Source organism: Colias eurytheme, chromosome 5, assembly GCF_061535395.1.
Source record: "Colias eurytheme isolate Ceu_HAF_F1 chromosome 5, ilColEury1 Martin Lab GWU primary, whole genome shotgun sequence".
NCBI classification, from domain to species: Eukaryota; Metazoa; Arthropoda; class Insecta; order Lepidoptera; family Pieridae; genus Colias; species Colias eurytheme.
This window is the reverse complement of record NC_142984.1, coordinates 9,146,863-9,169,575: the sequence shown is the minus strand read 5'-3', so window position 1 is coordinate 9,169,575 and position 22,713 is coordinate 9,146,863. Positions and strand designations below refer to the sequence as shown.

The 22,713-nt window shown below is 33.1% G+C and overlaps 2 protein-coding genes across 4 annotated transcripts in view; one reads left to right on the top strand and one right to left on the bottom strand.

Annotated features, from left to right (window-relative positions):
- The first annotated feature begins 9,722 nt into the window (after window positions 1-9,722).
- LOC149908590 (sodium/potassium-transporting ATPase subunit beta-1-like) lies at window positions 9,723-10,649 on the top strand. The gene has a single exon (XM_090102043.1). It carries the CDS (start codon window positions 9,723-9,725, stop codon window positions 10,647-10,649), a length of 927 nt encoding a protein of 308 aa, XP_089958169.1.
- Window positions 10,650-12,835: 2,186 nt separating this feature from the next.
- chp (leucine rich repeat containing G protein-coupled receptor chaoptin) overlaps window positions 12,836-22,713 on the bottom strand; it is a 56,027-nt gene continuing 46,149 nt past the window's right edge. Inside the window, exons 15-27 of one of the 3 annotated variants that reach the window (XM_090102059.1) lie at window positions 22,382-22,463; window positions 22,039-22,204; window positions 21,785-21,838; window positions 21,444-21,586; window positions 21,186-21,327; window positions 19,868-19,999; window positions 19,186-19,383; window positions 18,633-18,776; window positions 18,029-18,169; window positions 17,385-17,627; window positions 16,747-16,982; window positions 16,286-16,409; window positions 12,836-15,804 (exon numbers count right to left, since the gene is read on the bottom strand). In XM_090102059.1, the coding sequence (XP_089958185.1) occupies window positions 15,703-15,804; window positions 16,286-16,409; window positions 16,747-16,982; window positions 17,385-17,627; window positions 18,029-18,169; window positions 18,633-18,776; window positions 19,186-19,383; window positions 19,868-19,999; window positions 21,186-21,327; window positions 21,444-21,586; window positions 21,785-21,838; window positions 22,039-22,204; window positions 22,382-22,463 (1,907 nt within the window). In that variant the 3' untranslated portion in view covers window positions 12,836-15,702. The remainder of the gene's footprint in view (window positions 15,805-16,285; window positions 16,410-16,746; window positions 16,983-17,384; window positions 17,628-18,028; window positions 18,170-18,632; window positions 18,777-19,185; window positions 19,384-19,867; window positions 20,000-21,185; window positions 21,328-21,443; window positions 21,587-21,784; window positions 21,839-22,038; window positions 22,205-22,381; window positions 22,464-22,713) is intronic. The other 2 variants (XM_090102058.1, XM_090102057.1) reach the window with 2 other exon arrangements.

The following is a 22,713-nucleotide window of genomic DNA, read 5'->3' as shown; positions in this document are numbered from 1 at the left end:
CTCTATGCCGCGTCTCTTTTCATACTGAATTTCAGTCGACACAAGAATTAGGAATGTTTTGTAATCAAGGATAGCATTGAGCTTTTGTACTAATACTTGTCGAAATTGATAGCTTAGGATTTGTTTGAATGTTATTAAATTTTAGGAGTTATTTTCGTAATTACATTGATGTTAGTTGTTATGCGGATACATAATATATTAAGTTGTTATTAGGTATCTAAGTAATTGTTTTCCTATGGCTATTTAATTATTCATGTTAACAAACACGAAGTCCTTATTAAATACCTCCCAAGGTATCTCTAGACCTTACTGGCTTACTCGATATATATTCTGTAGAAAGATTTCAATTGCTTCTGCTCTGTGTGCAACGTAAGTATATTTTTATTATTAATAAAAAGTCGAACGAAAGGATTACTTGGATACCTAATCCTTTCAAACTCAATTGAATTACTCCTCAACTCAGCTTTAGAAATTGAGAAAAATACGAATCAGCGATAATCAAACTGAGAATAAAGAAAACAAAAGCATGCAATACGTCTAACATCGTTTACCAAAATGTCAAGACGCGCAACAAAAATCGCGGTTGACAAAATAATTTGGCGCCAAGTCCGTGTTGGCCTACATTTGCGTTTTCCTTAAGGATTCTAATCCCAATATGTTATCTTTCTAGTTTGCTGTTGACTCAGCGTTATATATTTATTTAGGTCAGACAATTTAACAATAATGGTACTACTACAAGAATATATTATGTTGAATTTTCTAAGGTTTGTGTGTGAAAAATAGAGTACTTAACGTTGACTTTGGACATGTTCAAACTAATTTACATCTCAATTTCTTTTGCGACCTCCTTCCGTGTGTAATCTATATTGCGCCGGAAAAAGTTTTCCACTGAGATAAACCTATTTCCATGACAAAGATTATAATAAGCATAATTTATGCCAAGTTTGTAGGGACATTTTCTTGCTTTGCACCGAGAAAAGAAAATAAGCAGATACTTAGTTTTTAAAGTGAAACTTCTTAGGCGCGTTGAGAGTAAAATTTGAAGGTCGCGTCATGGCAATACCGTCACGTCATGGAGTAAGGCGACGATTTTGGTTGCTTTGAATCTTCCAAAGAAGTTTCACTTCTGACACGTATGCTCGGCACACACGCTATTTTTTAATTACGTTGTTATAAAAATCATCTTCAGGAAATAGTATGATTCATTTCATGTGTGGATTATTTCCAAATTCATTTTGAAATAGTTCAATGGGCTATCTATAAAGAATGGGTATACAAAATAACAGTGAAGCGAGTTTTGAAATCTTCAAGCTGTTATCTTAAGAATTCCCAATGCCTTAGGGATTAAACGCATTTTCCTCGATACTCTACTTTGAAAATATACCAAACATTTCTGAAAGCCGTATTCTAAAAATCAATATGATTGTATGTTATGGAACTTTTTGATTGTCTTTGTGTGATTGAGAATACAATTAGATATCCATATTAAGGAACTTCCGACCACAACCGCTTCTTTAAACCTTCCATATACGATGGTACATTTTTACTACAGGCTTTGTTGCTTCTTTTTACATTATTTTACTGTTCCTACTTCTCTGTATAACCTCCAAAGAAGAAGCATGGTGCTGAAGTAACGTAGAACATTATACAATTTCCTGAAAATTTCGGACTAGTATAAAACAGCATTTCTTTTAAATGTAATAAAACTAAGCTATATACAGGACTAGATTTCCGCCCGCGGCTTCGCCCGCGTTTTCAAAGGAAAACCCGCATAGTTCCCGTTCCCGTGGGATTTCCGGGATAAAACCTATCCTATGTGTTAATCCAAGTTACCCTCTATATGTGTGCTAAATTTCATTGTAATCGGTTCAGTAGTTTTTACGTGAAAGAGTAACAAACATCCATACATCCATACATCCTTACAAACTTTCGCCTTTATAATATATATAATATTAGAAATATTAGATTGTATCCAATGTAATATTACCACTAGATAACTAGACGGTACAATTTAAGGGTTTCTTTCGGGAACGGGTTTTATAAGGATCAAAAGAAATACACAGGTTTTTCATAAAGCTCTTTGAACCAGGATTATTATAATAATGTTACATTTTTATGTCTACAGCTTTGTTGTCTTTCTTAAAGGCATTTTTGACCTAATGAAACTATTGTTTTAATATTATGTTAGTTTTTTAATGTCACGTTTTGCTAAATTTATTATTGTTTTACTAAATTTTATTGAAATATTTGTTAATTTATTCATAAATTATAACTGTGAGTTGTGTGAGTTATTTGAAGAGCTCCGTATCACGGGCGGATTGAACTATGAATAATATTTATTTATATCATTAAATAATTTAATCTTCTTATTAAAAATTGATTAAAGCTTTATTTAAGCACCTACGCTAAGTATTCTTTGGTGTAAAATCAATTAAAAATATACTTTTCAAACACTGCATGATAAAATTAGTTCATAGCACATTACTTATAAGAAATTATTACTTGTTGGATATGATATCAACCATTTTTGGTCCTTCACGTGTACATATGACGCCTTTTTATGAAACTGAAGCCAAAAAGCCGCACGAATGACACTATAACACGGGTTTTCCTTGTTTATTGCGTCGAAGCCCTTAACGAGATAAATTTTCCGTCCCCAGGGTCGATCGCGTAGCAACTACAGTAATAGAAATCTCTCGGCTCTAAGGCTGCGTTTCCACCAGAGGTGTGGGAAGATGCCTAGCTGTGCTATGAAAATGTGTGGAGGTTTTCATCAAAGCTGCACGAGGAAAATGTGTGTTATGAGGATGCATTGCGAAGAAATGAAATGCTATTGCTCAAAATTATCTCGCACACATTCCTCGTGTGTTTAGTATGCGCAAAAATCTACCACCGCTGAGCCGTGTCCACCAGAGCTGTGCTGACCGAGGCGAGGTAAATGCGATATATTGGTTCCTTACAAAGACGACGTACGTATCCTCGCTCATCTCTGTTGGAAACGCAGCCTAATGGCAGCCTTTGACTCCGCTTTACTTGTTAGTAAGATCCTCCCTTTGAATCTAATTAATTACTTATTAGTTTAAAACATTGTGTCTGTTTTGGATGTTGTATGGTTATAAACTTAGCAACTAATAGGTTTATTTCACTCTAATAAAGATTTTAAAACAATAAAAAAAAATTAATCACGCCTTTAAATCGTTTTAAATTCAAATTTCGAACTTGACATTGACGTATTTTTATCCGATGAAGAAAAAACGTATAGCACCGTTCAACATTAAATCAAGACGATTTCATTTTGAATATCATCCATAAGACTCAAATTGCCTTGGCTGATAACACGTCTTTCGTTTAAATCCGTTCAAGTTTTCAAATAGCATGATCTGATAAAACTGCCCTTGGGAGCAATGGCATCACTTGAAGCGACTGAACTAATCAGCCCTTGGCGAACGACAATCCCTGAAGGGATGATTCGGTTGGCAAATCTTGAAACCTTGCGCTTATTCTTAGTAATCTTAATATTTGGAAGTTTTTGAAAGTAATTTCTTTAGAGAAATTCATCTTGATATAAATAGGAAGTTTAGTTAAGGTGATGTTTTGGGGTTTGCGTTTAATTAGTCATTAATAACAACGTATGGATAACGTAGGAATACTATTTCATACTAGATTTCCGCCCGCAGCTTCGCCCGCGTTTGCAAAGGAAAACCCGCATAGTTCACGTTCCCGTGGGATTTCCGGGATAAAAACTATCCTATGTGTTAATCCAAGTTACCCTCTATATGTATGCTAAATTTTATTGTAATCGGTTCAGTAGTTTTTACGTGAAAGAGTAACAAACATCCATACATCCATACATCCTTACAAACTTTCGCCTTTATAATATAATATAGAAATATAGATATAGATATAGATGTCTTATTTTAAGCTATTATGATATTCTGAACATGTAGCATCTCCTAGTGATAATGTCATATTTCTTAGTCTATTTCATAATTCTAAACTATGAAAGAATATTCCACTGAATTTATCATACCACAAATATTTATAGGACAAGATAAATTATAACGATAAAGATACTTCTTATATATAAAATTCTCGTGTCACAATGTTAGTCTGCATACTCCTCCGAAACGGGTGGACCGATTCTCATGAAATTTTCTGTGCATATCGGGTAAGTCTGAGAATCGGCCAACATCTATTTTTCATATGTACCACGGGCGAAGCCGGGGCGGACCGCTAGTAATTTTATAAAAATCCAGAATAGAGTTAAGTCACACTTGACATTTGACTTTAATCCTACGTAGTAGGTACTTACTAATCTAGGTTACACTACGCTAGGGCGTGTCAGTAAATACAATAAGCCCTCGACCCTGCACCCTTATTTGCGTTTCAGTTTCAATACAAGTTAACTATAGGATATGCAATGTATGGAAATAGTATTTATTATAGTTATAATTATGTTAAAAAAATAAATAAACAGACGCTAGGAATTATGCAAATTTCCATCGTATACGTTTAAATATATAAATGTTTATATTTTAGTAAATAGAAAGTTCTTCGTCCATTTGGTTGTGTTTATATAAAGATAACCGCCCGCCCCGGCTTCGCCCGTGGTACATATGAAAATAGATGTTGGCCGATTCTCAGACTTACCCGATATGCACAGAAAATTTCATGAGATCGGTCCACCCGTTTCGGAGGAGTATGCAGACTAACATTGTGACACGAGAATTTTATATATAAGATTTGATCTTGCGTCAGTTGATTAGGATACAAATAAATAATATACAAAATGTTTCGTTCACTGTAAATATCCCCCTGAATAAATACTGATCCTTTTCACTTGTTTTACTGGTTTTGTTGAAACTCTGCGAAGGCGATTTAACGTGTCAACAATAGCATGGATTTATGAAAGTCAATTATATAAGATGTGTTTTCTATTACATTGTTTATATGAATTAATAAGCTTGAAATAAAGTGAAAAATACATTGAACATTACGGTAATAAATTAATATTTCAAAATGGGTTTATTATGTTAATTATTTCTCCGTTTTTTCTTCTACTTTCGTTCCATATTAAAAATTTCATTGTTGTTTTGCTTTTATTTGCCGTAGGTTGGTGTTATAATATAGCCCTTATATATATCCTTTCTCGATAAATGGACAATCTAGTACTAAAATAATTTTTAATTCGAAACAATTTATGTTTTTTTACATGGTGGCAAATAAAACGCTTTCTATTTCTATTTCAAACAGTACCTATTGCTTGAGATGAGAGCGCTTAATAAATCAACAAACCAACATTTTCTTTAGTTTTTTCATAATATTATAATATTATGAAAAATACGAGATTATTTATATAACATTTGCTTTGATTGGATTTATCAAATTCACATGAATGATGTTACATAATATCAACAAGCAAAAACAACAAAAAACGATGAAAATAAGAAAGGCCTGATTCAGCATAAATAATCATACATCAGCCACAATCTTATTATTTCAGTAAGATTCTTGTCGACTATATTACGTGGAATAAATCAAATATTAAGGTCTTTATGACACTGTCACTGAAAGGATGGAATAGTTTATTGCATCTTCAAGGCTATTATATATATAGGCTCTTCATATGTGTGTAAATAACTTTATAACGTGATGTTTTATGTTGAAGATCTTTCCACATAGGGGAAGTAAATAATAGCATATCCAAATTTTACTCATCGAGTCATCATCATCATCATCAGCCCATATACGTTCGAACTGCTGGGACACGGGCACAATATACAGATACAACCAGTTGGAAAACTTCATACAAACGTTCGAAATGGCTCACGCACTTATGCAAGCGTGTTTACAAGAATCGTAAGGGTATTATGACAATTGACAGGTATAAAAATACCCTTACGATTCTCGTAAACACGCTTGCTTGTGTGCGTGAGCCATTTCGAACGTTTGTATGAAGTTACCCTATAGGTTGTATCTGTATATTGTGACACGGGCCTCATATGAGGGTACTAGCGGATAACACAGTCGTCGAACTTTTTATTCTTCGACATGCCGGTTTCCTTGTGATGTTTTCCTTCACCGTACGAGCAGTGATGATGTTTTACAACATGCGCAGATAAATTGAAAATCAATTTATTTCCTGCGCGCTCGCCTGGTCTCGAACCCCGGACTTATCGATTCGAATTCTGAGGTCTCACCACTGAACCACCACTGTTCAGCAGAGTTTGGTAGATATAGAAGATACATATTACAGATAGAGAATAAAACCAAAAAGAAATCGTCGCAACTTTTGTTAGGCATTGTTTAAGCCAATAGACCAGGCCTCGGCTATTGTAAATCTATGATCTAGTACTGACATCGAAACTGTTATAGGAGTATCTGGTACAAAGTTGGCTTCGTTCCATATATATGTTTTAATGGGATTAATTGATATTTTAATTCTTAAAGACAGTTATTACTGTGGTTATTACCAACTCAAGTATCGAGTTAATATAATTGAATAACTTACAATAATGTTTTATTTTTTTTAATGTAAAAAGAGGTAGAGGTGTTATAATTTTTCTGAATACAAGTATCTTATTTTTTGTTGTTGAATGTACAAATATTTTTTTCCGAAATTGCGTTGCTATTAATTTATATGTGCAGTATTCTAAATTTTTTTTTGGAAATACCTAGTTTATTTAAATTAAAATTTTCATGAGAAAAATATCTGTACAAGTAATTTTTCATAAATTATTCTTTATTCGGTAAATAGTCCAGTCTGTGGGGAAATGTAAAAGCCTCTGCTCTACAAAAGGTGGCGTAGAAAATGTTTTGAAACGATATTGTTTAGGTATGAAAGGTTAATCAAAATCCAAGTTTTCGACCTTGACGGACCCAGGCGCTAGCCGCCATCTTGAATTAAAGGTGCTAAAATTAGGTATATTTTAAATAACTTCTCAATTGTTTACTAAATCACAAAAGTGTCTATGAGGGGTTCAAAGAAGACAAAATTACCTACATTTTTTTCATACATGATTATTCTGTAAGTCTTAAAGGTAAAAAGTTACAAGCGACGGAAATAATAATATTTACAGAAATCATATAATTTTAATTAGGGATGTAACGATACCGATACCGATACCGATATATCGGCCGATATATCGGCAAGCCGATATATCGGTATCGCCGATAATAAATCAACCGATACCGATATTTTTTTATTAAATTCTTTCTTTTCTTTTATGTTTTTGCATTGTATTCATTCATATTGTTTTATTTCTGTTTCTGTAATAGTGTTAAGGAAGAGCGGAACCTCTTGACACAAGCATTTTTTTTGCTTACTAGGAGTGTTCCAATCACAAATTTGTTTATGTAAAGGAAAGAAATAAATAATTTTGAATTTTTTTAATTTTTAACGTGATAACGTTTTTAAAATCGTTTTAGTCGGGTGACATGTTCATAAACTTGTGTCACACCAAAACCTCACGAGCGCGATCGCAGGTATAACGAGAGAGAGACGGACCGATCTCCCGTTTCATCTCGAGCGCTGCCACTGCATTATGTTATCACGTAAACATCTCGATCGTAAACCTACTTTATAGGGATGTAACGATACCGATACCGATACCGATATATCGGCCGATATATCGGCAAGCCGATATATCGGTATCGCCGATAATAAATCAACCGATACCGATATTTTTTTATTAAATTCTTTCTTTTCTTTTATGTTTTTGCATTGTATTCATTCATATTGTTTTATTTCTGTTTCTGTAATAGTGTTAAGGAAGAGCGGAACCTCTTGACACAAGCATTTTTTTTGCTTACTAGGAGTGTTCCAATCACAAATTTGTTTATGTAAAGGAAAGAAAGAAATAATTTTGAATTTTTTTAATGTTTAACGTGATAACGTTTTTAAAATCGTTTTAGTCGGGTGACATGTTCATAAACTTGTGTCACACCAAAACCTCACGAGCGCGATCGCAGGTATAACGAGAGAGAGACGGACCGATCTCCCGTTTCATCTCGAGCGCTGCCACTGCATTATGTTATCACGTAAACATCTCGATCGTAAACCTACTTTACAAACAACCAATTTTTTTGATATCAAATAATTCAAAAATCCGCGCCCAATGAACGATGCGGGAGGCCGCCCGCGCGTGCGCACTTTGTTTTCTGAAAAAACTCTACCAATTATAGTAAACTTTTATTAGGTACTGATTGTATGTGTATTACTTAAAGTTTAACTGACTTCGTAAAATAATAATACTAAAATAAATGGTTTTGTTGTTTTTTGATTTGGCATTTTTATTTAAAAGAATACGATTAAAAGTTGTCTCTGTTAAATGATGGTAACTTTTTATGCATAATTCACTATTTATTTTTCTACCAAGCCATCGATATCGGTATCGGTATCGGTATCGCCGATACATTACTACAAATATCGGTATCGGTATCGTATCGGCAAAATCATGTATCGTTACATCCCTAATTTTAATTTTGTTTAAAAATTGTGCAGCAATCTTTTTTTATTCTTTTTGATGGCCCGGGCTGGTTAATGGTGGCTTCTTCATTATCGTCGCTGAAATTTTCTGTTTCATTGTCTGTATTTTTAGTTTCCAACCATGAAATTTCGTCATCATGACCAGAAGAAATCGAAGACGCTGGAGTACGCTTTCTAGTAACTTTTTACGGAGGGGACATGGATAAGGAATCCTTAGAAGATATCCGATATGAACGATTCGTAAAGTTATCAATAAAAAGTAAATTTAATCGACGAAATTTCATGGTTGAAAACTAAAAATACAGGCAATGAAACAAAAAATTTCAGCGACGATAATGAAGAAGCCACCATTAACCAGCCCGGGCCATCAAAAAGAATAAATAAAGATCGCTGCACAATTTTTAAACAAAATTAAAATTATATGATTTCTGTAAATATTAAATTTCCGTCGCTTGTAACTTTTTACCTTTAAGACTTACAGAATAATCATATATGAAAAAAATGTAGGTAATTTTGTCTTCTTTGAACCCCTCATAGACACTTTTGTGATTTAGTAAACTAATTAATTTGTGATTTAGTAAATTAACTAATTTTAGCACCTTTAATTCAAGATGGCGGCTAGCGCCTGGGTCCGTCAAGGTCGAAAACTTGGATTTTGATTAACCTTTCATACCTAAACAATATCGTTTCAAAACATTTTCTACGCCACCTTTTGTAGAGCATAAATACCTACAGACTGGATTAAAAAGCATCGACTAGCACAAAATTTTATGGTATCGTTATATTTTTAGTGTTTCTTTTACAGTTTATTCTACAATTGTAATTTCAGCTTATAAAATAGAGTTAACTTAAAATAAATAAGAATCTAACGTTGATTTTTTATTTTAATACATAGCACAAACATTTATATTTTAGTTATTACCTCAGTATTGGTATACCTATTTAAATATAATAAAAATGTATCGCAAAATGTAAGCGCAAAACTCGAGAACGGCTAAACCGATTTCGTTAATTTTTTTTACAATATTCCTTGAAGTGTGAGAATGGTTCTCATGGAGAGAAAACGTAAACATGTACCACGGGCGAAGCCGGGGTGGACCGCTAGTTAAATATAAATGCACCACAAATCCATGACTCTCTAGATTCAATACAACCTTTTTAGAAAAATGACAGAACATTTCACATTGACGTGTTACAAGGATGCGAGTAAAGTTTATCTATAAATGTGTTAAGTATGTTTAAAAGGAAAGGATCACAAAAGGGCAAAGACCCATCCGTACCGTTCCAGAAACCCACCACATCAAAGGATGTACGATCAATAGAAGACGGATCAGAACCGAGAGTATCATTGGGACGACGTTTCTGTCGATACTTGTATAATAGAGAGAAAAAGCTATTCTGCGGAAGGTCATGCAAAAGCTGGTTATGCATTATTGGATATTCAATAATGTATTTGTTGTTTCTAAGCACGTACACACTCCTGTTTCTATTCGGGTCATTGTCGATAATAAAATTTATGGACAACTATGAATTGATTGAAAAAATTGAGCTTATGACATATTCTCAGAACGGTATCGGACTCTCTGCAACTCCGACATCTGTTAATAACTTTCCCATTATCTCCTACAGAAGTAATAGCAAAGAAGATGAGAAGTATGTAAATGAATTAGATAACTTCTTCAAGCGACGAAAGCGATCCGCCGAAGATTTGACATTAGGACCTTGTGGATCTCTTCCTTTTGGTTATTGGAAAAGTCCGTGCATTGTTATACGTATTAACAAGCAATTGGGCTGGTCAGCAAAACCTTTGAAACTTAACACGACCGATTTAAATATACCTCTAGATGTTCGGGAGTGGATGAAGTTAGATCAACAAAAACTCTGGTTGCATTGTCACGGTATTCATTCATATGACAAAGAACATATAGGCAAAATCATATACTACCCTGATCCGCCCGGATTTGATCCAGGATTATTTCCTTTAGATATGAAAGATAATTCGCCCCTAGTTGCGGTGCAAATAACAGATTTTACTTTGGGAATATCACTCGCCATTGAGTGTACGTTATGGTACGATGGAGGATCATCGTCAACGGCATTTTTACTATATGTTACGCCTAAAAATAAAATTATCGTAAACGCAGATAAGATTGTACAATGAATGTTAAGAAGAATATACCTACTATTATAAAATACATGTGTTTTCTTTCACAGACTATTTCGTAACAAATTACTACTTGATAAGAAAGCTGACACAATCCACGTTACGTACAAATCACTCTAGATGTTTTCCTAATGTAGATCCGAGCTAATACGGCTTAAAGAATGAGGCAATTTGTAGAATTAAGTGTCGTGTGTGCTTACCGTAATGTAGCGAAATACTTGGAGCCAAGCATGTAATTCAAATAAGTAACATTTATTTTTAACAAAATTTAAGAACAGATATGCTGTAGTTCGTATCTAGGGACCTTTTTAATGAAGGTACCCTTATAATTTAAATGTAGACATAGTAACTCGTTGATATTTTACTAGGTACTACTACTACCTACTTTTAATACATTTCTATAATGAGAGATGATATTTTAAATGCTATATCTTAATAGATGTAATTCTACTTTATTGTAGTGTTTGTTATGTGTTAATTTCTATTCTTGTAAATATGTGCATTATAAGATGAACCCTTCTTAAGTGTGTTTTACATATTATACATCACCCAGTTTTGAAAACAGATCACTGACGTCACTCCGCCACATTTTAATAAAAACAAACAAACATAAAATACGTCCCACTGCGTAATAAGATTAGTTGTTATCTCATTCAGTTGTTTCGCCCATACTCACTGTCATAATTGGATCCGACTCCCCGTAGGCGACGAAATTGGAATCTATAATATATCTAGATGAAATTTGTACATTGGGCTTAATTACGGAAACGTAGACATTCCGTTATAATATTGAAAACTATCGGCTTTCTATATTTATTATATTGTTTCAATTTATTGAGTACTTATGGCATTCCGCCCGCGGCTTCGCCCGCTTTGTCTAAAACTTGATTATATTATCATAGAACCACGTGTATTCTAATGTTTGTCGTCTGCACTAAATCACAATTTATGTATGTGTATATGAATTCATTATCATACTGACAATAGGGTAAGAAGGCGTACCGATCATAAAGATTGGTATCGATTCCATTGAAAAGCGTACACAAGATACCATTTCCATTGTACTGAGCTTTTCCGTGTATCGGATAAAGGAAACAACAATATTAAAAGGAACTTATACTAAGCCAGAGGTCACGTAATTCGTGTTAACTACAGTCGTCCAAACTCATTTAGATCCACTTCCTCTAATTATATTTGGACCGTCAGATGCTTTCAATTTAGGAAGGAAAGATTTTACTGTCTCCAACAAACATGTTTTATTTTTCTTGAATATGTGATAGACTAACTATGATAATAATGTATTTATGTATGTTTTTGCAGTAATAGAAATACATTTACTGTTTTTTTTTCCGAAAGGAAATAATCAGCAAATAATATCTAACTTCTTTATTAAGTAATTTAAAGGAGACATTTTGTGTATTGTGTGTGATGTGAAATTTAGTATAAACATAAGATTTATTTTTGGAAATGTCTGCATGAGACCACTAGAACCATGCCTACGATATTTCTAGGCATACAATATTTACTGTAGATATTATTACACCATATAAAATTTCCAAAGTTCATTCCAAATAATTTAGAAGGTAATTCGTAAAAGAGGTGAAATAAAACTAAACATAATTTTAACGGAATAATTTATTAATACACTAATGATTCAATGATTATTTTACTTCACACTATTTTAGAGAGTTGTTTAAATAGTGATTACAATATTATTTTGTTTTAAAGAAATACCTTGGTTACGCCATTAAGTATTTGTTGAATAAATAATAATTCGCCTTTACATTTCATCCGAGATCATACAAGTACTTCTAATACGGTATATAGAAGTTACGATGCAATCAAGAAACATACATACTCTGAAAACGTCTACCCTGTTTAGGTAATCGTGTGATAAAGAGATAAAAAAACGTAGAAAATATAGAACAATATTTCAGAGTGAAAGCAAAGAAGAAATTGAGAAAACGTCAAAGAAAATTTAATAAGAGATTCATTGAAATTAAATAACGTTTTCTTGTTCATTAAGAAGGTCCATCTTAAACGATAGAAAATACAAAATAAACCTACTTTATAAGCCACAAAATGGCGCAACCATCCTTAATATAAAACACACACATCTCATTAAGTCATATCCTTTAAGCCATTTTCTTTATGTACAACATTCATAATTATGAATCAAGTATGAATCTATATTAAAATTTCAATTATACTAGCAAATGCTCGACTATCTAAAATACCCAAATTCTTGCCTTAAAATGTAAATAATTCCTTTTCCCTTTCTTTGATAACTCGCGTCTAACATTCGTTAGTATAATTTTATGGTATATCAATACGAAGGAAATTGGTATAGTCATGTATTATATATCTTATAATAATTAATTTTATTGGCACTAGCTAAGTTCTATCACATTTAGAAGTTTGTAAACCTATCAATAAAAGGTATTATTGGAAAAAAATTTAACAAATTTCTAAAATAGCATAAATAATTGAAACAGGTACTTAGCATTTTGAACGATGCAATGATACGTGGTTTCGATGTAAATGAAAATAAAACATTCAATAACATTATCTAATAATCATTTTTAGATATTGAACAACATTTATTATACATCTAAGCGAAAATACATCACAAGTAGTTTTTTTGGTACGACACATATTTTTAAACATATCAACTTTATCATTTTAAAAAGACTTCGTAGACAAATAATACCCAATATAAAAATTGAACTTATAACAATTAACATTAAAATTAAATTCGAACTATATACAGTCATAATTTCCAATAGAAACAAACAACGCAAAATAAAAACCCGTCTCCAAATTGACAAGCAACATTACACTTAAGCTTCCCAGATAATTGAAGACAATTTCAAGTTCAGCTGTACAATTCCCAAGTTAGCAATAATTATCGTAGGCTTATCAAAAATAGAAGGATTAGAGTTAATATATATCACAAAATATATTCATCGATACCTTCGTTTTCAATGCCACGGAACTAAAGTGATAGTCATACGCTATCTACAGTTAGAGAACACAGAAATGAACACGAAAAGAAAGCTCAATAGCAAATATTTTACTACCCTACCGTAACCCTACAAAGAGAAAGAATCTTAAGTCCTAAATAAAAAAGGTTAAATCTAGATTGGCATTGAAAACAAAGCAAATAGGCCTGGCATCATTATGGACCACTGAAAGAGAGGTATTCCATTAATTCACTCATTTCTTAAAACTTTAGCTTAAGGTTCTAAAATTCTATTATCATAAAATGTTAGGTTTCGAAAAGCGTGCATAAATAAGAAGTGGCTGAACAGAAAGGCTAGTAATCTGAAAAGAAAAATGAAAAGAAATAAGAAATAGATAAGAGATTATTTGTAGATGATGCTTTGATGAGTGAATGGCCAATTATTATGAGCGATTGAAGAATATAGAATAAGAATTTAGAAATATAGCTACAGTTAATATAGAAGAACCTATAATAGAATGTTTTTATCATACACTTATTATACATAGTATAGACTTTGAAAACATCTAAACAGTTGAGTTTTAAGAGAATATATTATTAAGTATGACATTCAACGATAAAGATTTGTACAATGGTATGACAGTCAGAGAGATCTTATGACTAATACAAAAGGCTAGTGAGTTTTTATACTAAAACGATAACTATCGCTTTTGGTTTCTACTGCTATGGAATTACATTATTCTAATTAATTTTAAATGCTCTAGACATCGATATCAATAGAAAGTTAATAAATGTTAGCAGAGGAACTCATAAAATGATAGTAAAAGTCGATAGTTATGTTTTGAAAGTCACGCTAAATATTTATACATAGGTTTAAACTATAAACGATACAATTAATGAACTCTAGCCTAATACACAAACAAATATATCTATAAATAATATAATCACTATAAACAATGGACGAACACATTATTCGAGCGAATGCAGTCTACATACGATCGTTAAGTAAATTACTAATTTGCGGAAATGCAACTAACATTAGGCGCACTCTGACACAGTTTTTTGCAAATTTATAGGCAGTGCACATAATGTTACTACGTGATTCAAATTAAATTAGCATTGATCTACACCGTTGAGCGATCGATCTAGCTAATATTGCACGGGTTTTAATCGTATAGTCCTTGATTTTGTGGGGTCAAATCCTGTAAATTTCAAAGTTCTTTTTGGGGATCACTATCAGACGTAATTATTTCAACGTTTTCACTGATGTTAAGTGGCACTAAATCATCAAATTCACATATCCAATACTTCGCAATTCACATATCACGACAAACAATTCCGTTTCAGTAAAACTGAAAATGCCAAACATCGCAATATCCAATCAATTTCAAATTTCACAAATCACATAACCAATTCCATATAAATTTTTTGGGCAGTGTCACGAGTATTTTCTGAAAGTATCACCAAATTGCGTGAACAGTGCTAATAAGTTTTCTGAGTTACGAGTTTCTGTGGATAGAGTCACTAGATTTCCTAGACAGTGCTGCAATATTTATTGAAGTGAAAACTTCTTTAGCGGCGTTGGGTATAAAATCTTAAACTCACGTCAGGACACGTGACCTGATCGAAAAAGCGTAAGACGGATGGATATCTAACATGCTCAACGTTAATAATCAAGTTTTCACTTCTGCCGGCACTCCCGGAGTACAAACCCGTCTTTTTTGCCAGATACCCTCTCCTCACCTTAAAATTTAACTCTGCCATTAGATCATTAGAGAGAATTCCAGATCTTTTTGATACCTCCAGTTAGACACTGTCATTAGATTATGATACCCCCAGATACTGCCATAAGATATCTAGATCGTCACGACACTGCCACTTATTTTAGTGCCACTACATAGTCCCTTAAACCGTCGTCACAGGCACGACGACGGTCTCCATATGTCAGTCATGTTTGATGACCCCAGCAGGAGGGTCCGGCAACATGGTCTCATGTTCCCCCCCACTCCGCACGAAGTTGCGGAAGTCACGGATGTTGTCGCGAACCTGAACCAATTCGCGATAAAGGCCATAGCACCAAAACAAACCTCAAATGAGGAAGCTGGTCAACACCAGACCGAATACTGTGAGCACGTTGGAGACTGTGAAGAAGCCGCGGCTCCAGCTGCAGTCGAGCTCCTTGGATATTATCTGGTGGAAATATTTGGTGAATTTTAAATAATTGTTAATTTACTACATGAAATATTAATACTCATTGTTGTATGTAATATTAAAACGTAATTAAGAAGGAACTAAATCTATATAATTATATAAAAGAAAGTCGTGTGTTAGTTGCTCCACTTATAACTCAAGAACGGCTGAACCGATTTAGCTGAAAATTGGCAGGGAGGTAGTTTAGAGCCAGAAGAGAACGACATAGGATAGTAAATATGTACCACGGGCGAAGCCGGGGCGGAACACTAGTTTAGAATAAATTTACCGAGGAAGTTAAATTACCTATTACAATTGCAAATTTTGTATAAAAATGAATTTAGTAATTTTTTTGAACATCACATTAAGGATTATTTTATAACAAAATTTGAAGGGGAAAAAATTTACATTTAAAGATTTTAAACTGTTATTATAAGTGATTTTAACAGCAGTGAATGTGTGTATGTGTGTGTACACTCACATCGCTAAGCGTCCGGTTCTGGTAGGAGGGGCAGGTGGCGAGGCGCACGTCGTCCCGCGCGGGGCACTCGCCCGCCGCCGCGCACAGGTACTGCCGCCGCTTGCGGGCCCACGCTTGGATCCACCTGGAGGGACAATAGTATTATAATCATTGAAGTATTATTATAGAGAGGACAACAGGTATTGGTAGTACAAGGAAAGGTGGAAGGAATCAGATCGCGTGGCAGGTCACCAATGCGCTGGACCGACCAAGTGAAATCTGCTGTAGGAATTCGCGTATCAGACTGCGCCAGACAGTCTAGTGACAGGAAGAGATGGCGGGAGATCGTGCGGAAAACTGTGTCCGCCTCTACCACCGATGTGGGCGTCTCTAACATAATGACTATGTTATGCATAATGAAAATACATAGGAAAGTAAGATTGAACTGGTATAAAGAAAAAAAATAAGTAATAAAAACATACCCAATCCCACAGTCGCATACTAAAGGATTGCCTGCAACCAGGATATCTTCAAGGAACAAATCATTAGGCACTCCGGGCCATTCCTTCCTCGCTGGGTTGGGAACCCTCTTGAGGTTGTTGTTCCTTAAGTCCAGGGACAAGTTCTTAATGTTCCCGTGTTTGTAGAACACTTCGAAGGATATGTCCTCGATGCTTGTGTTGAATATCGTGAGCTTTAGCTCTTCTGAGCAGACGCCCTGTAAGAGAAAAAAAAATTGGTTGTTTGTAAAGTCGGTTTACTGACGATAGTAGAACGTGACAACGTCCGATTGTGCTTCTTTGTCGCTCGTTCCGCGCTCTCGCTTGCACTTCAAGCCTTACATGGAACGCCTCATAGCGAGGTATCGCCGCATGAGTCATGTTTTTTCGTGCGTGCATCCGGCTCTATCGAATTATTAGACGTTGTCACGTCAAAAGGTAGTTTAGTAGATTGTTTCACACAAAAGTGACATGATGTAGCTTTTTTCTTTCGATTAGATAAGATTCAAATTAATATTTCGTAATCAAACTAGAATTATAGGTTTGTAAATATAAAAATGGTCTACTCATGAAAAATAATTCATCTAAGTCAACTAGTATAAACACATTAATATACTCACGCTAAGCAAATTCTGCGAGATAAACTTCAAATCCCGTCCAGTTAACGTGATATTATTCAGTTTACACGGTAATTCCCCCGTCATTTCATTCCCGAGGTCCACTTGTGAGCTCTCTACAGATAGGTACAGGTTCTCAAGGGCCGCGTTCTGTGACGTCATCTTCGGTATATTGAAGTCTCGCGCCATACCGTTCACGGATATCTTTAGTGTTCGCAACCCGTACATTTTGCTGAACACGCCGTACTGGAAAACAGTAATAATCATAGATTGTGAAATAATGAATACATTATTAATTGAATATCCAATACAAATAAAATATAAGAAATATGTACATGATTATTTTTCAGTTAACTTACATGACGCGACGTTTGATACATAAACTCAAACTCAAACATTTATTTATTCAATTAGACTTCTTTTAGAAGCACTTTCGAATCGTCATTACATATTTTTAACAATTACCTCTCAGGTACACTTGATAAAAACAAAATATTCTACAAGCATTTTGTTGTTTTAATGTAACTATAACTTAAGTTAAGGTTAAAATATGTATTTTTTTAGAGCATAAATTGACAGTTTTGTAAATAAATTTTGTAAATTATAACAATTTAAAAACTCGACCAAAATAATATTAATTGTCTTACCTCTAAGATACTCAAGCGCAGTTTAGTAACATCGAGATACTCAAGCCGCGGCGACAGTCCGTACAGGCTGGTGTTCATCAGCGCTGTTATCGGGTTGCCCGAGAGAGACAACCAACGGAGGTCGCTGAGGGAATGTGTTGCCTGGAAAAAGTAATCATATTTTGTTGTTTAAATAAATTTAAATAACATTTCACATACAAAAAAAAATCGTTAAAATTTTGAAGAAAACTCAATTTAGAAAGACTAGTTCAAAAGATGACCGTTATAGCTGTCTTTGTTGATCTTAGATAAAAATCAATTTTTAATAAACAAAAGACGGGTTGCACTCTGGGAGTGCCGGCAGAAGTGAAAACTTGATTATTAACGTTCAGCATGTTTGATATCAATCCGTCTTACGCTTTTTCGATCAGGTCACGTGTCCTGACGCGAGTTTAAGATTTTACAGAAAAAGTGCTCAACGCCGCTAAAGAAGTTTTCACTTCAAAAAAAATAATAAGACATTTGAAAAACTAGGCGATAGAATTTGATGGAAAAAACATTTAAATAACAGTTGTTTTTATATCAATAAACAATTTTACTAAAATAGATTATTAAAAATACTTACCACAGGCACTTTAGTCAAGTCGTTGAATGATAAGTCGAATGCTCTCAAACGAGTTAGATTAGCTGTGATATCTGTTGGGATTGATGGAAGGTTGTTGTATGATAGATCCAGAGTCCTTAACTTCGGTAGGGGTAGTGAGGGTAGCTGTAAAATTAATTATAATTATGACTCCATAATTAAAATATTGTACATAGAACAATAAATAAATTCCTTTGTAATAAATAAACGTAAAGCTTTAAGTGATAATTTAAATTGAACTTTTCAAAAGTAAGATTTTACTTGTTTTGTTCATAATGTGGTAATTATTCTAAATTCCATTCTACGTAATTCTAAATTATATTGATGTAATATATTGACTGAAATTGAAATGAAATGAAATGAAAATACGTTTATTATGGACTTATGAAAAAAAGATACAATTTAGTTGAAAAAAAAAAGGAACTTAAAAAATATAAGTATGCCATAATTAGGCCAGCCACTCAGTGTGTCATCACTGATTTTCAGTGATTGATGTATTTAATTGTCATAAAATATAGTAAAACTGAATACTTACAGTTTGTAAGCTGACGTTCTTCAATCCCAGGTAAGACAGTCTCCTCTCTAGACCTTTGAATATGTTTCCACCACGTTCACCATTATTGAAAGGCAAGTTGTTGCTCAAATCTAACCAACGCAACCTTGGTAAGGCCCCGAATGCACCGTTTTCAATTCTGACCAAGTGATTGTTCGATAGATCTAACCAAGCAAGAGACTGAAAAAAATGCATCAAATTTAAACAATTTTCACCGATATAAGAGACAATGAGAAAATGCAATCGTAAATTCTGAGTCTAACAAAATAATAAGACAATGCAAACACTACTTGCATTAATCATAAAAAATAAAATATAATAGTGCAAAATAAAACAGTGCAAAACACTAGACAAACATAACTTCAACAAAGGAAACAACATAAGCAGATGCAATATCTGAGAACAGAAATAATTTTGTGGATAAGAAAATTTTAATCGATTCAAAATTAGAATGCCGTTTCGTTGATTTATCTGATTTCAACCATAATACAATATTCATTGAAATTATCTGATTTCAAGTATGTACAAGTTATAATTCTGTAGTTGTTAATTATCAAAATATCGTAAATAATTGGACAGACATCCAGTACCGTACACAGATTGAAATAAGACAAACCAACGCGAACGCTAAAAAGAATAATTTGGAGTGTTGCCAATCGTCTACCTTGTAGAAAATGTTCTGCGGATATTGCTTTTTATGGTGGAAGACCCTGGTGTGGTCGCGCCTAGCGGTGTGGTACATGTACTCATCGCTGTAGTCGCTGTCCTCGGGCCAGAACTCGCCCCCCTCGCCGCTCTGGACATCATCATAGCGCTACACTGGCTTGTTGATACGTATAACGAATCGGGTTTGACTAGCGGGTCTTTATTTGACTGTATGTATCGCGTTGAGTCGAAATACGAAATTATGTGAAATCGCGAATATAAAACTATTAAAGCTAAAGGGATGCTTAATTAGCAACGAAAATTATTTTTTTAGAAACTATATAGACGTCATTAGATGCATATAGTAAAATGTAATACATAGTAATATATAATGAATTAGATCAATAATAATGGTTCTCAGTAATCTTTTTCTTTGCTTTTAATAAACCATTTTTTATTTACGAGGCAAAAAATGGAACGGCTTGTGTAATTTTACTCAATTTATTGACATTTATTTAATAGGCTTTTTATAATATTGATGTTTTATTAAAAGTATTTTTTACACATTTATCACCTATTTTTTTTCAATTAAGTTTTCGTGAATTTATGACATTTTGACACCATGACGGAACGACCGAAAATTGGATTTGAGAAAGAGAAGTACAAAGTATAATAGATACAGAAACAAATCTGCGAACGAGATAAAATTTAAATCAACTTTGCATGTACAAAACCCGTTTATAATTTATAATAAAAAATACTGAAGTAATAAATAAAGAGATTCGTAATATGTATCAACCTTTATAGACATCACATTTGCATCACTGATCACAACTACAACATAAACTACAAATTACAATGGTTAGTACAATCATAACGACGTGAATGTTTAAATTACGGAGACTGTTATATTTTTCTATTTTTTTTTAAACTGAAAATATTTCACAGATAATAATTTACTTTAAATAAATTTAAAAACATTCACGTATAATTTTTAAAGTTCAACGTTTTCTACTACTTAGATCTATCAATGGGTTTTCATCAATATATAGCATTATACAGACTGTTCAAAATATTGTCAATATAAAGTTAAGTATAATTTATTTTTTATTGAATTTGTGTAATTATTATCAAAATTTAAGAATATAAAGGTTTTATGAGACATAACGAACATATAGCTAGCTTTCATGGTGTCATTTGGATACATGGATGATATTATAATCATTAGGAGACAACGTTGAACTTTACATTAAACCATATCCCATTCAACTTTACAACATCAAACTTCAAGCGATCATATCTACTTTGCAAGTATTTATAATTATAATAATACTCACCCTAAATCGTTGAACTAAATCTGGAATGGCTACTGCAGGTACAGTGTTAGAACTTAGATCTAGTTCTACCAGATTAGCTGCTGCTCCTGGTGATAGGGCGTTTGTTGGCATTCTTGATAAGTCATTGTTCGATAGGTCTAGCCTGGATTTTAGAAGTGGATATAAGGGTACAATTTATTTAGTATAAAATGGAAAATCTTATTTTATAAGAAACTCTGACTGTTAGAAGTATTGAGTGTATACTCATTCTAAAATTACCTTTCCAATGCAGCTGACAAAATAAGGTTATCAGCCAAATTCCGAATACGGTTGTGAGACAAATCAACAGAAGTCAACATTTGCATATCGTGGAACACTTCCACCGGTAATTCAATTAAATGATTATGTGACAAATCCAAAATCTGAAAATGCATCGCAATTTAGATAACACAGATATTTTCGTATAAAAAATAACACACACAATAATATTAATGACAAACAATCACGTAGAAAAAAAAGAAAAAACAAAGAACGAACAAATTAAAGTTGAACAGAAATAAAGCAAAAATACAATGTGCGGTGAAATCATGATTCATTGTTACTTCAATAGACCGATTTACTCGCAAAAAACCATAAATCATTAAACCAAGTTGAAGTCCACACAAGCCCATCATCTGTAATTAATTAAATTAAATATTGTTTTATGAAAAGAAAAGAAATAAAAAAAATCAAAATAAAAAGTCAAAGAGAAATATGTCATTTATAGAAATAACGTTCTTTCTCTGTTTAATAGTAAAAAAACTTTTTCTTTTTTAATTCTCAGCGATTGTTGTCTCTTTGTCTTTTCATGCATTATTTATTATAACATAGTCACCTGTAGGTTTTTGACTTTCTTAAAGCAATCATACTCCATATGGAATATTTGATTATGCGATAGATCGAGATATTGTAACATCAACATAGAGCCAAACACTTCTCTCGTAATGTTCCTTATTTGGTTATGTGATAAATGAAGTTCTGATAATGTCAAATCAGCGTGCCTGAAATCAAATTATCTAACTATTTAATCACTTCTATATAAATAAACAAAAGTAACTTTTTCAATGAGCAATAATCAAATAATCTTGACAAATATCTAACACCAGAAAAAAGACGCGAAAGTTATACAGTTTGTAAAATTAGCCATAATATTAAATAGGATAATATCAAAATGTTACCTGAAGTAATACGGAGCGATGTAAGAAATGTTGTTATGTGAGAAATCCAAGACGCGGATATTCACAGATACCGTCCCAAGACCTAAAACATAAATTTCCATGGTAAATATCTAAGAATCACAGCGATATGCAAAATAAATTGTACATAAAATAAACATCGTTAAGAAACGTACAAAACAAACGATACGGCGACGCCGTAACAGCCTTCTTATCCGAATTTTCTGGGAAAATTAATAACGGAATTAGTTTGTAAATTTTCATATATAAATGAATAAATGCCAAATGAAAACCAATAATAATCGAATCGAGAAAATCGATTTCGTCACGTCCGA

Bases quoted from the DNA above. Each gene is read 5' to 3' on its own strand.
- LOC149908590 (XM_090102043.1), top strand. From the start codon at position 9,723: ATGTTTAAAAGGAAAGGATCACAAAAGGGCAAAGACCCATCCGTACCG.